The following is a 19,302-nucleotide window of genomic DNA, read 5'->3' on the forward strand; positions in this document are numbered from 1 at the left end:
AAGGTCTTTTACGATCTTCAAAGCCTTGTAAACATTCTGAGATCCATCTCTGTACCAGTGTGGAAACCCTGGCTCGTCCGAAATCACTCTTCACAAAGCAACTTGGGAGCTATTCCACGATTTGTGACTCTCTTATGACCCTCTTGTGACCTTTGTGACCTCCTCACCTCTTGTCTTGGAACATCAAAAACACTGTGAGGTCATTTTTGAATATCCTCTGGAATTCTGGGTTTATTTTCACAATCTTTGGAACCTTGGCATCCTCAGAAACACTTCTTTTTGGACCTAATCTGAAAACTGGAACAATTCTGCAATCTTAGTACCTCTCAAATCCGTCTCTGACATTTTCTGGAATACAGACTTGCCATCTTGCAGAGTCGGACATAGACCTGGAAAACTTTATTTCACCATTATTCCAAAGTAAGTGTCCCATCATTTCCTCAAACTTTCCAATGGCTCAGTCAGACTCTTGTCCAAACCCAGACCTTTCGAATGGCACCATTATCCACAGCCCACTAAGTATTTGTTCAGACCTGGATACCCAGAGGGGACAGGCGGATGAGGAGGGAGAGGAGGAAGATGGGGAGGTGGAACTTGCTGAGGAGGTAGGGGAGGATGTTTTGATGATGGCCGGAGCAGGTGAGGCACAAGTTGAAGGAGAAAGTAGAAAGCAGAGTGAAAGGGAGGAAGTGAGGATTATCCAAGTGGCCCTGTTACCAAATGGAGTAATGACAGAGGGGGAGGGAGGAGGTGAAAGAGTGGAGGAAAACGGGGAGGAAGGAGTAGAAGTGATGGATGAAGAGCACAAAATGATGGATGAACAGACCAGAGAGAATGACATGGGAGAGGAAGAATCAAAAGACACAAAGACAGAATTGATAGAAGTTGAGAAAAGTCATGAGCAGATATTAGATACCAATGGAAGCAATGAAGAAATCCGGGAAGTCGAGGAAAATAAAGAAGAGGCAGTGATAGCAAGTGCAGAAACAGAGCTATGGGAGCATAAGACCAATGATGGACACAGTGGGTTGGAAGAACACCAGGTAGTGTCCAGTACTGAAAATCCAGAGGACTCAGGTGCTCTTGTAGAAGAGTCAGGAGAGGGTACACAGTTGTCTACTGATGACACAGGCAAAACAGAAGTTGTTTCTCTTCACACTGATGGTGAGGTAACAGAAAGTTTTGAGGATCCAACAGTAGAGGAGGGGATAGAGGGGGGAATAAATGGCCAAGTCAACGATCAAGATGATGCATGCCAAACCTTGACTGTTAGCAATAATGGCATAACCTTCGAGACAACTGGCACAGCCGAAGTGGTGGCTAATCAGACTGACCAATTAACCAGTGAGAATAAAGATGAAATCAAAATCGCTGATGAGGACAGCTCAGAATTAAACCATCAGGAATTTGAGTCCATTGAAAATGTTAGCACATGGCAACAGGAGGACTGCATAGAGGCAAAGGTTGAGGAGCCTGTGAAAGATGCAATGTCCCCTTCTGAAAATGTTCTTGATGAAGGGATTGAAGCAAATCAGAGTGTCGAGCAACCAGACTTGGCTTTAATAGAAGACTTTGAAGACCAGACACAGACAGAAGGAGGGATTGAGGAAGCAAGGGTTGTAGGAATCAATCAGAAGGTGCACGAGGAAGAGCAAGTGCGACAGGTTAATACTCTAACAGTGATGGATGGGGGAGGGCAGAGAACAGAAGAAGAGGGTAAGACAGGTGATAATGTTGTTAGAGAGTCATTGCGTGAGGAACAGCACAGAGAAGGAGGTGAACTAGAAATGCAAGAAGAGAAGATTGTTCAAGTTGACATCCAGGCAAAGGAAGATCTTCCAGAACCAGTACAGCAGTGTGTGGAAGAGACACCTTTAGACACACAACAAGATGTGGATTTGGACCAGGTGGAGGAGGCATTTGAACTGGAGGAAGGGGGTGAAGTTGAACCTGATAAGCAAGAGGTTGAGGTCACAACAGAAGAGAAAGAATCCACAACAGAGGAGGGAGGGGATTTGCAAGAACATCATTCGCAGGTCTTCAAAGAAGCAGGGACAGATTCGGGAGAAAACGTAGGAGAACAACTTAGAGAGGAGACCCTTGTACAAGATGAGAAGGGAGGTGGAGGAGCAGAAGAAGAAGCAGTGGAGGCAGAGGTGGAATTGGCGGAAGAGCCTGTGACTGTTTTAGATGATGAAATCGAAGAGATAGAGGACAGTCCATGTACAGAGCTTGATGAACATGAGCCTGTTACCATTCCAGCCCCATCTGAAGACCCCATAGTCGAGACAAAAGATGGAGAGGATCAAGAACCACAAGGAGAAAAGGTTGAACTTGTTGAGGAGAATGATGGCAAACAGAAAGATGAAAAAGTAGAGGTAGTAGAGAAGGATGAGAAGCCAAAGGACGACCACAGAGATGTAGTAGATGGTGATGTAGATGTGTTAGATATAAATGGAAGAGTTAAAGGACTGAAGCAAGCAATGGAGAATGGGATCCTGAGTCCGGAGCCACAGCCACCCAGGAAAGAAGAATTGAGTACAACAAGAGTGCTGTCATCCAGGAGAAAAGATAATGACTGGATTAAAAAAGATCAACCCGAGGAAGAGAAAGCACCAGAAGTGAAAGAATGGAGGAAAGAACTGAGGCCTGTAAAAAAAGATATCTGGGAATCTGACAGGGGGAGAAAAGAATGGGTGAAGAAGGAAACATCGCCAGAAGAGAAAAGTCTGCCAAGGAAGGACGACTGGATAAAGGAGCTGAAGTCAGTGATTAAAGACGAATCCCTGCCCAAAAAGAGGGATGAGCAGGTGAAGAAAAAGCGAGTGGTGCTGTTGGAGGATGGCCGTTCGTATTTCCCCCAGCGGGAAGAGATCAATGAAAAGAGAGAGGAGGTGAAACTGATCTCCCATAAGAGGGTGGAGAGTCCTTTGCCTCCAATGCGCAGAAACAGCACAACTCCTCAAGACCAGGACTACGAGATCTCACTCTATGTCAAGGTAATGAACCATATGACACAATACATACTTAGTGCAAGATGACATTTAGTCTGTATTAAGGCCAACAATTGCATTACATTGAAAAAACACAACTGCCACAATGCAAGGCAATAAAGGCTGAAGCGCCTGACGCAGAGGACAAAGACAAACTGGCAAAGAAAGGAATGAAACACACAGACTAAATTCACAGGGGCGCTAATCAAATCAAAAATCAAAAATGGTGAGAAAAAGACAAAGACTAGAAGAAAAACAACAGAAACAAGACAAAAGGCAAGAATGCAAATAAAAGAGAAAACTAAACTAACACTCTGGTGGTGTTGTTGTTGGTGTTTGTGGCCCTTCAGTCAAACTGAATTTCCTGGTGCCTGAAACAACCAATGCTGTCACTTATTTGTTTTTAAACGCAGCTCTATTTTTTCCCTGAAATCCTGCAAAGTGATCACAGACACAAACTCCATGCTCTATGCAAAATTCACCCCGTTTTGAGCTCTGCTGAATATATCGTTTCAATACAAGCAATCAGTCAGGCCATATTTTTTGGACAGAAGACAGATCGCCAGCTTAGCTAGACCAACTACAGCTAGGTGACAGTGCACTGGCATGTTCTGGCACTGGTGGGCAAAATGTGAGCCAGCTCAGATTCATATATGCTGCCTTAAGGCCAAGTCTTTGAAGAATGTTGACTTGGGCCAATATGGACTGTTAATCTGAATGTTCCAATTAGCAGCACATGAACAGCCCTGGACCAGCAAACTTGGACCAGTTTTGGACCATCATTCATCAAGAGGCTGGCATGACTGGCGAGCACGAACGCAGGATTTAGGTTGCTGTTAAGCCAAGCCATTTTGGCTATGGGAGTATGGACATAAGCCCAGGTAGAAAGTTCCAAGGCATGCCTGTAGGAAAATAGTAGCAACACATTGGTTATTAAAGTCACTGTAGCCTACAACAGAGCAAAGCAACACAATGCAAAGGACATTTAAACATCAACCACAACTTTATGTTGTATTTACCTTTGCTCTTGTGTGCGCTCTGTCTCTGCCTCTCTCTGCAAAAGAACAATAGTTGTCAGACCCTGTACTTTTAAGCTGAACATCGTTATTGACAGTCAGAGCACGCAATTAGCACCAGCCACCAACAAAGCACAATTGAAATCGATATCATTAAGTATGTTAAATTGTATGTCATTTGTCATGTGCACTAAATGCATTTCTGATTATGAACAATTCACAGATAACAAATGACCAATGACAGCGACAAATAATGGCAATTGGCTTAGGTTTCCTGTTTCTTGTTGCCCAACATTTCTAGGGTATTGAATAAAATTGTGATAACTAGTCAAAAGACTTTATGGGAACTCATAATTCCTGCAGACAAGAGATTTCGAAACCCAACACTTAAATGGTGGTGTGAACATAGTTAGGTTTTGCCTTCTGATTATAAACTTGTTGGTGTGATGTGGTTGTCTTTGGCACACAGGCTGTCTTTATTGGCATGTAATCTTGTGTGTGTGTGTGTGTGTGTGTGTGAGAGAGAGAGAGAGATTCAAAGACAGAGAGCAAGTGAGAGAGAAACCCCATCTTGATCTACTTACCTTATCCCATTAAGACAGTGATATCCTAATCCATCAGGCATGGTAGCCTACATGGTAGCCTACTAAGGGTTGTGGACAAAATAATAGGAACACTCAATACTCTACTATTTTTCCACGCTCTACACGTGTTTGTTCAGACTTTAATAATAATGCATTTGTCACCTTAACCTGCACGCACACACAGAGGTCAATTTTGCTCTGCGGCTCAGCAACACATTCCTGACCGAGGCGAGAATAAAAGACGGCAGCCTTCTACGGCCAGCAGAGAGGTTTAACGCCAAGAAAAAATGCACTAATATCTGAGAGCCGCTTCACACATACACACAACAAGCCCGTTCTCCGTGGGAGCTCACAGTCAAACAATGGCCTCCATTGTCAGGCACTCTGTTGGCAGCACAGCCTGAGGTAGATGGAAATATTATGGAAAGGTTCAAGCGTCCTTGTGTGTCGCTGCACTCAATAACACTCAAGGTACACAAGCACATACCAGTAAATATCTAGACAGGATTTCACTGAGTTCTTTCAAAAATGATGTGATTATAATACTCAAAACTATTTTGATTGAGTACTGTATTGAGTATTGAGCTTCCTATCAGGTATTGTCTTGTATGAAACTCTGAGGGACCACTGACTGAATAACAGTGCTATTCTACTGCTGGCAGCGCAGTAGCATGCAGGGTTAATCTCTACATTCTCACTCTGTAAGCTGATTAGCCTGCTGTTTGGTGCTGAGAGCTCTGGGCACAGCATTGCTGGAAACAACGCATACTCGCCTTAAACTGAATTCTGCATGTACACATTATGTTTAACAGTTTGGAAACAATCACAGCAATGATCAAGGTTTGACTGGTAAAGGTTTACCTTGTTTATGATACATAGGGTTGCTATAGGGCATCTATTTAAATCTGTTCCACTCACGGTGGCCCACTGCTGATCTGTTGACCTGAGCTATCCCATTGAGCCCCACCCCCTACTGGGTCCCCCCTTGTGTGGACTTGACAGATGTAAACAACTTTTATTGGACTTGGACTAGGTGGGCTGCCATCTGCCTTTGGGTGTAATTTATGTTACAGACTGGATACACTGATTAAAGCTCATTTGCACTTTATAGCATTGCACATTTCACTGCTCTCTTTGGGGCTTTAATTTCAGCTCTGTATGCTCTTTCTCCTGATTTTACTGATATATCCTGCAAGAGAGATTAGATTCTGATTGTAATGTGATGAGTTTTCCTGTACAGCCCCTCTATCCACACTACTTTCTGCAGAGAAGTTAGTTACTCTGGTTGAATTTGCAACTAGTGGCAGCTTGATGTGTAATGTATATCATGTACAAAGACCCACAATGTGCATGGAAATAAAAGAGAGACATGTCAGCTGCTGTGGGTGTGGAAGACATCTTTCCATTCCTGTTGCAACAAACACTCACACTGGATACATTGTGGTCGTGTTTGTGATGGAGCGGAGATTCCAGTTCTGCCCACTCCTCTAAAAAATAAAGGAACTCTTACACTGTTCTGTGCCTCCCAACTTCATACAAACTGTGACCTCATGTCAGATTACAGTTGCAGCAGAAAGTCGCTGGTGGTGCTAGAAGCTCGGTGACATATGGACTATCAGGGCTAGTTGATGTAACTACTGTGGCTGGCAATGTAGTGGCTGATAAGCAGGGAAGCAGGAAATATGTTAGTATTATTTTGTCACTACATCTCTCTCTGCTTTCTTACATTTTCTTTGTAATGTGACATTTGCTTCCCCAAGGAATTTTGTTGTCAGGGTTAACCGCCAATTAACTAGTGTTAACAAGGTCTTCTGTTTCCAGGGTCCTATGTACCCCAATTTTACATAGTACATTAGGGGTTCACATAAAACATGGCCCCGTGGAACACAAGACCTGGGGAACATAGATTTGTTCCCTGTTGAATATTGCTCCATTGTATCTGCTCTTGGCCAGTTCAGTACTACAGGGTCTATATTGGTCTCAGCTAGAACTGTAACCACTACAGACCTAACCACAACCCTTACCATCACGTCTACAAATCTAATGCTTCGCTTTTTGTCTGATTAGATCCTCTCAATGATGTGATTAATACACACACACACACACACATTTATACTGGAGACTCTTTTTTTAGTACTTGCTCTGACAAAGACAGTCTGTGTGTGGTGGAGACACTGACATACCAGAGAAAGCAGAAAAAAACCAAACAAGCAGTCCGAGGAGCAGGCAGATGGACAAATAGTCAGACGGACACACAGACAGACAGATATGGCGATTGGTGGTTATCACAGATTTATTGGAAGATAACAGGACCGCTCTTATGGATGAACTAAACATGGATTATACTGTATTTGTCCTGATCTGAAAACATCAGTACCGGGATAAGAAGCTGTATTTTTGAGTGTTTCAAGTCACCAGGAATGCTGAACCGGATTGGTCACCATGTCACTGTATGAGATTGCAGTTAAAAAATTGGGCTTCCCCACCATTGAACTGTTTGTCAAGGTAAGCAATGCACAGAAATTCACAGAAACACTGGCTGGTTACAGTGAGTGCTTTTTGAGTATTCATATCCATGATAGCTGTGGTTGTCTGTCTCAGAACCCATCTGCTATTGTCTGATGATGATTTAGCCTCTTGGTATAATGGCTGACGTTTTGGTGCTTCCAGTATATATCCAGATGACAGATATGCCAGCCAAGTCCTCCTCATCTGTACGCCAGTCGTTAGTTAACTACTTGAAACACAAGACTGGATTTGGAGGCTAATTTCTTTAAACAGATATCTTAAAAAATGTAAAAAGTTAACAGCTAAGTCAGCATCAGACTGTGGTTTGATCACCACCAACTCCTAAGGGGAAATATCTGGTTCTCCAGCTATTAGATGTTCCACTTTTTTGTCTGTCTGCTGACTGGTCCTGCAGAGGTAGTGTTGAGTTGGTTTATCAGAGCTTTTTAGCTCAAAACAAAAGTTTATGATGCTTATATGTTTTGTTTAGCAAAATAATCTTAACATATGGACACCACTGATTTTTAAAGAGTAAATGCAATTGCCACATGCAAGTGATACCAACACACTTCTTTAAGACACATAAAAGCTTAAAAATTAACAAGTAGGGTATTTACTAATGTATTTTATGTTGCCATGGCTTAAACATCAGGCATCACATCAAAAACCCATTTAAAAAATTGACACTGAGATTATGGAAAATGCGAACACATTTTCGGGTTTTAGGACTCATTTCTGGAGCACTCTGTTGTGAGTAGTACACATCCTGGTGGATTACCTCAGTAGCAGGTCACAGTCACAGGACTTTGTTTTTGCATTTTATATTTTGGGATTGTGTGTTTTGGGAGTGCGGATACAATCCTGTGAATATATTGGCATATATGTCGTTTTAAAAATGATTTGAGTTTGTGCTTATTCTGCAGCTCATTTTAGGTGCTGAAACTCACCTAGGCTTTATATTTGATCTGACACATTCACTCATTTCTGCACTGGTGTGTGTGTGTGTGTGTGTGTGTAGGCGGGAAGTGACGGAGAGAGCATTGGTAACTGTCCGTTCTCTCAGAGACTCTTCATGATCCTGTGGCTTAAAGGCGTCATCTTCAACGTCACCACTGTCGACCTCAAACGGTAACGTGGTACATGCACATATTCATACTCTGAACACGTTTCTATATTGGCAATACGTTCCATAATGCTTATTTTCCTTCTTGTCCTTAGGGCAGAACATTCAGTGAAAAGCTTTTATTCTCGGTGCAGTCAGTCATTGCTGATGTGAAATCCTGAAAAACATAAAGGATGTTATAATGCTCATAATTCTGCCTCAGTATCTGTGGCATTAGTAAAAAAGTATTTGAGATATTTATGAATAAATTAATAGTATTATCATCATTTTTATAACAGTCTTTTTGTTTTATTTTGTGTTGTCAGGAAGCCGGCTGACCTGCAGGACCTCGCCCCAGGAACAAACCCTCCATTTGTGACCTTTAATGGCGAGGTCAAGGTCGACGTCAACAAGATAGAGGAGTTCCTGGAGGAGAAACTGACACCACCACGGTACTGAAACACACACACAAACCCACAGGAATGTACTGATGCTGGCCAGAGGATGCTTCATCTAGAATTATGCTTCTCCAGGCTGCGCACGGTCCAGCATTATGCACAGGTGTATCTTTTGTATACGTGTACGGATACGCAAATGCCAATAAAATGCAGAAGAACAGTATGCAAACACTGCAGAGGAATTTTGCTTTGCTAAAAGATGGCTTGTGGCAGTAACATAACTACATCCAACCCCAAAAAAACTTCCTGACAGCTCATTCACTGTATCAGCTGTTTAACTGATGATACATTATGAAACAGTACAGGACATATATACAGGGGTTTTCAGTTGATTTCGTCTGTGTGTCTTCATCAGCTACCCCAGACTGGCTCCCAGACATCCTGAAGCCAACACAGCAGGCATTGATGTGTTCGCCAAGTTCTCAGCTTACATTAAAAACCCACGGAAAGACACCAACGATGGTAAGAGCATCTGTGAATGAGGGCTGGCTAGAGACATAGGACATAGGAGGATTGCTGGGATTGAGACTTTTACTTTTAACAGTCAAATTTGTCCCATTAGTCTTGCTCATCTCTCATCTGTACTACTCCTTCTGCCTGCACCTCCGTCTGCAGCCTTAGAGAAAGCCTTGCTTAAGTCTCTCCGGCGTCTTGATGAATTCCTGAGGACTCCCCTGCCTGATGAGATCGATGGCGACGCTGCAGGAGACCTGCCTGAGTCCACCAGGAGCTTTCTAGACGGGTCTGAGCTCACCCTAGCTGACTGCAACCTGCTGCCTAAACTACACATTCTTAAGGTACATTCAGCTTGCTTTTTGTTGGTTTTGAGAATATTTGGACTATTAGTGCCATGAGATGACTACAGTCAGTGCGCTCAACTTCCTGTCAACTCGCTCCTGCCCGTGTTTTTCTGTTTGCAGGTCGTAGCCAAGAAATACCGTGGCTTTGAGATTCCAGCGGAGATGACAGGGCTGTGGAGGTACTTAAACTGCGCCTACCAGAGGGAGGAGTTCACCAACACCTGTCCGGCTGAGAGGGAGATACAATTCGCCTATCTGGATGTTGCAAAACGAATCAAATAAGAGAAAGAGTGAGAAATGAAGGAAGGAAAGAATGGTCATACATAAATGAGAAAACAGAGAGGAGAAAACATAGTTTGATGAAACAACAAATAGACATAAGAGCTCTAGGATATAGACTAGGCTGATAGAAACTCATATTAAAACATCTAGTGTTAAGTTAAGTTTTATATCTCTGCATCAGCTTGGAAGTTTGTGTGTGTGTGTGTGTGTGTGTGTGTGTGTGTGTGTGTGTGTGTGCTCTCACAGGTTGGGTTGCACAGTCATATCTTTATGCTAATCATTTTACAAATAATGGCAACCAGTAATTAGACGTCTTGCAGAATTAATTCCTGATTTCTTTTTTTTTTTTCTCAGTTTTCAGACGATGGCAGGGCCAAGTTCACTGCAAAGACAAATAGCTTAATGAACAAACTTTACTCTTGAGTATTATATTGTGTTAGAAACCATTTAGTCAGGTTTGTTTTTTCTTTTCACTATGATGATCCAATCTAACAATTACAGCCTAGTTAACGCTTGAATTTTAATCAGAACCTTTTAAATATTAATGCACAGTGGAATCTGCTATTTAAACTAATTTTAAATCACACTAACAATTCACACATGAAATTAAGATTAATTTCAATTAATTTAAAATAAAAAATACATTACAGCCCTTCAATTTATGCATTAAAGTTTTCTGATGACAATTTGCAAGAAGTTGGCTGCCACTCTTGTGTGTGTGCTTAATATGAAGCCTGTCTTGTCTTTTCTTAGCTTAGCTTAGCATAAAGACTAGGAACAGAAGCTCAGGTAATTGCCTGTTAGCTTTAGCTTTATATTTAGCTTACAGATGTGAGAGTGATTGAATATTCCCCAAAATGATGAACTATTCCTTCAAATGTGTCTATAGTGCCTGTTTTAGTCAGAGCACTGGAATACAAGCCATTAAATTATCTGGTAAAAGCAAATCTCTGGCCTTTGACCATAAAATGTGATTATCTGTAACATGTCTGAGTTTTTACCGGCATCAAAATATGAATGCATAGCATTCTGGGAGGCCAAGGAACTTTTAAAATTTGGAGAGCACTGAAGTTTCACAACTTATCTTTCAATGTAAATGGCTGTTGTGGCAAAATAACCAATAACCTGAAACATGAAATGTTTCATAGTGTGATTTTATAACTATAAAATCCAGTAAAGTCCTTCCATTATATAAATATAGGCACACTGTGAATAAAATACATCAGATTCCATTTTCTCTCTGTCTTGATGTTAATGTTGAATCAGTAGTTAAATGAAAATCAAAAGATGAAGCTATCAAAAAGCCTTTTCTATTTGTATATTTTATAAACAGCTACCTGTACTTAATATGTACTCTCTATACTTATGAAATGACATTATTTACTCATGTTGTGATTTTCTTTGACATACTTCTTTTGTATCTAATGTTACTGACTGGCTGAGTGTGAGCAGGTCTTGGTACTGGGTGGTTTAACTGGTGATGATGACTTTGACTTATCCAAATCCTTCTTCGTGTTGTCGTCCCTTATTCAGCATTGTTTTCAGTGCAGCATAAGTGACAAAGTAGCTGTTTTGTCATGCAAAAATCACCTTCAACTGTGCCCCGGTGTTTTACTATTTGTCATGGCAAAGTAATTTGGGTGAAAAATCTTAATTGGCATTTTGTTGCAGGTATTTTGGGAATGTCTGGAAAGTTTTTTGATGTTAAATTTCAGTCTAAACAAGAAGGCAGAAATTACCCAGTTCTTCCTATGTCCATTGAATGCAGCTTTACTTCATTAAGGTCACGTGTTTGATTGTTGGACAGAGGTGGTTTAGTTTATTTTGCACAAACCCACCACTGTTATAGACGTCTTCCCGCCATTCAGTGTTTGGCAGAGATGTGTCAGTGAGTGTTATCTGCACCAAACCGACCCTGACACCAGCCTGCTGTGTTCTGGCCTTATATCCTCTCTGGGGAGAATCTTTATTAAACTGATTTTATCACTATGTGGATCGTCTTCACTGTTTTTTTTTATTGTCTCTGTGTTTCTGTTAAAGTACAAAATAACACAACCTCACAGTTCAGGCAGTGTGAGTTAGATGGTATAATATTAACCATTCATCATTTAATTATTTATTAACTAGCCTGCTGTAGTGCATGTTTACCGTTGGTTGCCATGAATATCCACCACCGTCTCAGGTCTTCTTCTACTCCACACTTTTACCTAAGTCAATCTAAGTGTAACTTACAGATAAAAATGCTAGTTGTTGCTGCCCTCTGGTGGTCAAGAGTATTATTAATTCCTATTAGTGATAATATGTACAAAGATAAATAGAAATCTGCAGTTGTCACTATAATAATATTCCTATCTGTGCAGAGAAGAATTAAAACAGACATTTAAAAGCAATGCAAAAGTTACTTTAATTTGTAGTAATTGTTAAAGTAATTCACTTACTTTTGTGAGAAGTAACTAGTAAATGTAGCTCATTACTAAATATCAGTTTCCTATACAGCTTGCAGGAAATAAATGAACACACTGCACTGCTTACAGATTGTTCAAATGGATTGTACATAATGATTTTAATCACCAAAATGATCTCCACCTCTGATTCAGATCAGGGGTGAAAATCCCAAATCTAACAAAACCTAAAGTGAAGCTGTGTCCTAAAGTTATGGACTCAAAATCTCCCTCTGGATTTGACAGCAACAGCTGTAAATAATCTGAAGTGTGGAAGACATTTATGATGACTCTATTCAAAGAATCCAAAATGATTGTACATGCAATGCCTGACATATTGCACACATGCGCACACATAACACTCGAGCATGTGCAGACACACACACTCATCACCGGGGCGACAGTGGTAGTGACCCCGGTGGAAACCCTCTGAATGTAATGACCCACAGTTTGCACACCCAGACAGCAAACACACACAGCTCAATAACCATAGAAACATCCAGAGGAAGAATGTCCCTCTGTTCATATTGTGCTGCTGTGAACTAATAACACTGGGTAAAGTCACACTTCAAACACAATTATTGTTGAGTTCTAGTACAAAACACAATACATGGACAGCTCAGGAGATAAAGTAATTACTTGAAGTTCATCATTCAAGGTCCAATCTCTCAGTTATTGTCCTGGTTCAGTGCTGATGTAATCTAAAACTACAGGTTTCTATGTCAACATTAAAACGGAGCAACTGATTTCAATTTAGCAGAAAGTTATGAGACATCCAGTCCATGTTCCAGTGCACTCATTTTGTTTGGACACAATTTTCAACCCTTTTCCGTTTTCAAAAGGTTAAAGTCAATTGTAACACCGAAGCTGTGTTGTCAGAGTTGATGACTGTAATCTATTACATTACATTTGTAACTTATGGTGGCCTAAAAGTGCAAAGCACAATATTTAAAACTTTTATAAGTAATATTTTTGCATTATAGTGGTCTAACAAACCCCAAATTCCAGGGCAGAACACATCTGTTTGTTGAGTGACTAAAACTAAGGGGAGCTACTGTAAATACATGTTTTCCATGCTTGCCTTCAGAGTGTCAGTCTGTCTACATAATGAACAACTAAAGAGAGTGTAAGTGTATAAAAATAAAATCAATCTTTATTGTCACAGAGGGTTTTTGCCATGCTAGAAATCAACTTTATTTTAAAGTTGGCACACACATTCATATAAGACGTGTGTCTGTCTTATAAGGAAAACAAAGGGTTAACAGAGGTGTTTGTTCATGTGCCACGAGCACACATCGTCATCTTTGATTGGTCAGTCGTGTTAATTAATGAGTGAATGAAAAGGTCCAAGTCGAGGCTGGCGCCGGCGTGGTGGAGGAGGTGCGGGGCTTCCCGATGTCACGGCAACAGTCTCCTAGCACTCAGAGGTCAGGGAGGAGACAGAGGAGACTGGATGGAGAAATGGATGGATGTGATCTTCTGGAGGCAGATTGGATTTCTTGCATAACAAATGCTTACATTTAACATCTTAATTTTTCATACTAATAACAGCTCAGTAAATATGAAGCTACAGACAGCAGCTAGTTAGCTTAGCTTAGCATAACACTGTAAACAAGGAGACATAGCTGTGTAGCCTTGTCCTAGCGTAACAAATCCACCAAATTGCAAAAGCCAAAGAGTATAAAAATAAGTGTGTTTGTTTTAAGGAGGGTCGTGTGTGGTCTTGGTTGCAAGGATGCTAATGTCCCAAGCCAAAATAGTAATAGTAATAGTAATAAGCTGAGCTAACTGATGTGGCTGCTGGCTCCAGCCTTATATTGACTGTACAGAAATGAGAGTGCTCCTGTATAAATCTTTTCACTTTACTCTGTGCAGGAAATTGTTGAACTATTCCTTTACAGTTACTCTCTGCTAAACCTTAAATTTTCACTGGGTGCACATCTTTGACAAGTAGTTAGGGTGTCAATGGGAAGCCATTCTTCCTTTGCCACCGATTTAATTTAGAGAACAACATGATACAGCTGTTGTCTGAAGGGATGGATGGATGGATGGATGGATGGATGGATGGATGGATGGATGGATGGATGGATGGAGACGGAAAAGGAGAGTGTTGAGGGAGCCCACAGTGACTGGCTGCTCAGTTTTGGGAGCAGTACTTCCAGAAACAAACTGTTGGAGACAAAGAAGAAGAACATTCAGAAGAAGAACTTTTTTTTAAAAGGCACTTTTTTAAAAGAAGCAAATAATGTTGGGTTGGTTGCTATCTTGGTCTTCTTCTATATGTAGCTAATAATACCAACCCATGTCTGTAAATCCTTTTAAATATTCTCAGTTAAGGCCTCTGACTTTCACCTCTTTTGTTGGTTTTCTTGGTCTGTGGCGGGAGGGACTTCTTGAAGTTTCTACCAGTCAGACTGGGGACGACAACATCTGCGCTTGCGCTGGACACAGTGCTGTCGACTGCAGGTGGGGCCGCAGTGGTGGGCTTCACCCCTCCATCAGCAGCAGGAAGCTGGGAAAAGAATCAATGAAGAAGGGATTATTATTGAAAGCGAGTGTGCTGAAAGAAAAAGAAAGCAGCAACACAAACACAACAACACAATGGCATCCTTTCCCAACGCCTCGCCTCTCTTTGGACCTAAATGTATCGTCAGCAAACTTCTTCGCTGAGGATTATAGCTTGGATGTGCCGTAATGTTTGATCAAGGATCATTCCTCCGTTTATGAAGAATGAAAAGTTCTTCTAAGCCTAGTTTGAAGCTTAGGAACTTACCGCTTTATTTTTCCTTCCTGAATTCCTGCCATTTCCTGAAATGAAACACAAAACAGGCTTTAGTGAAAAAGCCTCTGATGAGAACAGCTCAGTGGCTCAGTCCTGGCTTCATGTGGACATAAAGAGACACTAAATTATCCAAATGTCTAAGTAGTCATTCCTTGATAAACCTATCTGAAGTGTTTTCTGACTCACTCCCCAGTGCATGCTGGGATGGGTTTCAGCTGCCAGTGAGGAATACTAGTGGGTAGTGAAAATGTCAGAGCTGTTCGGTGTTTGAAACTGACTGAGGATGAAAAATATCTGTATAAATATAGATCAATAAATATCTATATAACATAGTAACATAAGAATCTGTAACATACTGTAACGTTAGTAATAAGAGTAAATCCAGATGTTCACTGGAAAGGCTCTGCTACACTAAATGGAATGGGACACTTACTAATATCACTGGTAACACCTGTGTTTATCCTACTATTCCATATCAATATGGCTGCTGTGAAGAACAGCTGTATTTTGAATCTAAGTGGTCAACCAACTAACCAACGCCACCAACTCTTGAACCACACAGCTTAAAATGCCATGTGCAGTGTTAATGCATTAATACTACAGCTTCACTTGGTAAAAGTTGCTATGAATCCAAAAAGTATTGCTCAGTAAATCAAAACTGCAAGTGCTTCCCAAAACTCACTGTCCTGCATGTTTTAGATGTTTCCCTGCACCAACACACCTGATTCAAATGATCAGGTGATTATCAGGCTTCTGCAGAGGCTCGATGATGAGCTGATCATTTGAATCCTACAGTGATTCTGCAGTCTTCTGCAGCGTTTCACATCTTTCTATTGACTTGATCTGAACTCGTCTTTAAGCTCACTCTCTTCTGTCACACAGACCCAGAGCCATGAACTCTTTCACGAAGTGTTATTACCTCGTGCCATGATGGTGATCCGTGAGCTCAGCGTGCTGTTAAATGTCTTGTGCAGCTCCTCCAGGGCTGAGATCATCTTCAGCATCTGGGCTCGTTTATCTGGACCGGCTGTCCCTGGGTTGGTCCTCATCCGTCCTGCCGCCCCTGTAGCGATTCTGTCAGTCAGTCTTGTTGTCCTGTCCTCTCCGGCCGCTTTGGTACTCAGGAGCCAGCGTTTTAGGTACTGACTTGGATTCAGTGCTGAAGACTTCTCTGGTACAGCTGATGCATGAGTGAGACTGTGAAGAGGATGTGGAGGTTTCACATAGCCTGGGAAAGAAACGGTGATAGTTAGTTGTAATATCACTTTATGATTTTTGATGTAGTAGTGCCCAACACACAAAAGACCTCTATAATAAGTTGTCCTAGAAAGGGGCTGTGGCCCTGGAAAAGCTTAGGGGCTGAATGATACTCTTCTTCAGAACTTTATAGGTGCTTTTTTTTTTTTTTACTTTTGTCCATTGTAATGGTAAATAAATCTGCATTTCAAGTAAATATATGAGTTCTGGGTTTGTGCACTGAATATACATTTGAGACATCTGTATGGTGCCTTTGTTTGAGGATGCCATGACTTTCAAAGACAGACAATTATATAAAGTAGACAATTAGCCAAATAATATGGGTATATCACACCTAAAGATTCAACTCTTAATTGAGAAGAGTGTGCACCTGAAACACTTTCACCGGCCTTTTTGCACCAACATGGAACCAGGCTTCTATTTCATAGAAATAAATTGGTTTGGAACCAAAAAAAAGTTTGTTTAAAGTAGGTTTGTGTGAGAAAGCTGTTCGTCACTTTAACTTGCTGATGTATCTGCATGCACATGACCCTCAAACAGTGCTACAAACACACACATGCACACACACACACACACACACATAATTTCGGTTGGATTCCACCGCCTTGCTGGTTGCTTGAAGAGTTGCCAGGGGACCTTCAGCTGTGACATAAGAGTCCTACAAGTTGTGTTTATGTGTGTGCATAATGACGTCTGAGTTTTTGCAACAATGCAGCTCAGCCTCACACACAACACGCATGCAAGAATGACAGGAATGACAGCAGGTCACACAGGACCAAAACGTCTTTTAAATCATCATCGATCCTATTATTCAAATTTGGTGTCTTGTTGCTTTCAGGTTGTCGTCTGATATTATGTCTGAGTTTAGCCCACTTTAAACTAAACCTGTTCACCCTCTATTACATAACATGCTATAACATGAATATAAGTTTCCAACATGTCCATACTTTTCTTTATCTGTTAAAGCCAATACTATTAACATCTGTTTGAAAGATACTGTGATATAAATGATAAATATGCACAGGTATATATCACTACTTTAAATCAGTCAATTCAAAATGCATATAGGCATTGAGTGTGGAATAATAAAATAATCCAGACTTCATTCTCTCTTGTTCAAGAGTTGAACAAATTATTTATCAGCCTATTCAGCTAAATTTACTCTAAAATACTGTGTTACACGATATACGCTATGCAATATTATACAAAATTACATAGAGATAGATCAAAACACTTCACTCCTGTTGCTTTAATTTAGCAGCTTTTCATTTGCTTTAATTGTTTTCGTCAAAATCTAGTTAAGAAACGTTTTGTTTGCGATAGAAACACAAGCTCGAACTGTCAAAAAACTTCCATAGGCTCATTAAATAAATAACTTTGAATAAACTTTTCAGCAATCTGCACCAACTTGAGCAGCTTATAATGAGTTACTCTGGTCCTGCTGCATGATGATCAACTGATGATGATCTAGTCTGGTCTGCCCAGCTCAGTATCCTGCGCTCCTTTTCTTTTGGATGATCTTTTGCATGTGCTGGTGTTCAGTGCCGATGCAGGAAGTTGTGTGTCTGTTCATTAGGTGCATCCAGCTGTCATATGAGATACTGCAGTTTGTGTCCCATCAAAGACCAGCAATGAGTGATTGCTTTTTTAAAATGCAACCATGATATTTTCCTAAATTTAACCAAATGTATTAGTTGCATCTAGCACCTTGAAAATGTTCATAGTTTTTGTGTCCAGCTGAGGGCAGATATTTCCATCAGCATCTCAGCAGCTTGCTTACCTCTCTCGGTGGGTGCTGCCTCCGCTCCCATCCCAAGAACCATCAGCATCATCACGGCTGCCTTCATCACAGACACTAGTGCTGCACTGTTAAGCATGGTGGTTACTGAGCAGTTGAAAAGTAAGTTATTAGAGCAATTATCACTAACGGTGAGTTCCTCTGAAGTTTTGTCAGGATTTTGTTCCAAGATGCAGCTTCTCAAACTGTGTTGTTTCTTCTGATGCTCAACTCATCCTTCTGACTTCCTGCGGATGTTGGAGATGTTGCAGATAGTGCAGACATCAGCTAAGATGATTTTAAAGTTTTAGGTACTTCCTATTCTGATGTTTTTTTTAGTTACGTGTCCTTTGAAGGTCTTTGAAGGATTCCAAAACAGCCTCTTCAGCTGCGATAGGTCAAAAAGTTTCTAAGATTTTCTTCTGTTTTTCAACCAGATGTTGGTGTTTGTCTATTTCTACTTCTCGTCTTCTTCTTCTTCTTCTCAACAGATTTACAGTTAAATATCTTTCTGTATAACAAAGTCAGTCTCTCCGTTCATGGATCCATGGATGCGCCTCTTGAAGAAGGCTTGTCAACAGTATGTCGGGTGCGTTCCTTTTCCTAACGCTCCCGATCTGACCTTTATAAACCCAACTGATGGCTCAGCGTCGACCAATGACTGACCTGAACGCCTCTCTAGCCCCGCCTCTTCCTCCTCGATGGATTGGTGACATTTGGGCAGTTTGGCGGCGAGCTTTGTGTGTTTGGAGTCAAAGCTATCTTTTTGTGAATGTGGTTTGTGTGTGTGTGTGTTTAGGATTGTATTTAACGTGTGTGTGTGTGTGGCCCTGGCTGTATAAGCAGTGATAAGGTAGTTCTTAATATGTTTGCTCAGGGGCCACAGAAAGAGAAAGGCCCTCTGACGCATGAGGGCCTGGAGCCACACTGACTGCACACACACATACACACACACACACAAAGCTTGCAAATACAACATTCAAACACAGAAGACGACATGGCAAACTCATGTACACACACACACAATCCTGGGGTCAGTCTGAACTTGGAAGAAAGGGTGGGACACACACACACACACACACACAGAGATGGTAAAAAGAAGCGTGGGATGCACATCAAAGGGCACAGAGAGGCTGAGAAGTCATGTCCAAATGGCAAAAGACCGAGCAAAGGTTTTTGTCATTTCCTTTGTTCTGTATTGTGACAACTAATCCCTCAGACAGGAAGTTGACTGAGTGACGGTGGGACGCCACCTCGCCAATAACCACCACAAACGCCCCGACACGTGATGGAGGGACGAAA

General features: G+C 41.2%; 2 protein-coding genes across 3 annotated transcripts; one reads left to right on the forward strand and one right to left on the reverse strand.

Annotated features, from left to right (window-relative positions):
* The first annotated feature begins 415 nt into the window (after window positions 1–415).
* Window positions 416–9,855, forward strand: LOC146304698 (chloride intracellular channel protein 4). 2 transcript variants are annotated; one of them, XM_084713538.1, is made up of 6 exons: window positions 416–2,999; window positions 8,120–8,229; window positions 8,530–8,655; window positions 9,017–9,123; window positions 9,277–9,458; window positions 9,582–9,855. In XM_084713538.1, the coding sequence occupies exons 1-6, from the start codon at window positions 453–455 to the stop codon at window positions 9,741–9,743; spliced, it is 3,234 nt and encodes a 1,077-aa protein (XP_084569664.1). In that variant the 5' UTR covers window positions 416–452; the 3' UTR covers window positions 9,744–9,855. The 2 variants fall into 2 exon arrangements, with proteins under 2 accessions (XP_084569664.1, XP_084569665.1); XM_084713539.1 differs by lacking the exon at window positions 416–2,999 and adding an exon at window positions 6,786–7,098.
* Window positions 9,856–14,308: 4,453 nt separating this feature from the next.
* urp2 (urotensin II-related peptide) lies at window positions 14,309–18,611 on the reverse strand. The gene is made up of 5 exons (XM_084713845.1): window positions 18,004–18,611; window positions 15,886–16,194; window positions 14,958–14,992; window positions 14,537–14,696; window positions 14,309–14,353 (listed from the first exon to the last, which is right to left on the reverse strand). The coding sequence occupies exons 1-5, from the start codon at window positions 18,098–18,100 to the stop codon at window positions 14,322–14,324; spliced, it is 633 nt and encodes a 210-aa protein (XP_084569971.1). The 5' UTR covers window positions 18,101–18,611; the 3' UTR covers window positions 14,309–14,321.
* Between the last annotated feature and the right edge of the window lie 691 nt (window positions 18,612–19,302).

Source organism: Lutjanus erythropterus, chromosome 24 (genome assembly GCF_056507025.1).
Source record: "Lutjanus erythropterus isolate fLutEry1 chromosome 24, fLutEry1.hap2, whole genome shotgun sequence".
NCBI lineage: Eukaryota > Metazoa > Chordata > Actinopteri > Lutjaniformes > Lutjanidae > Lutjanus > Lutjanus erythropterus.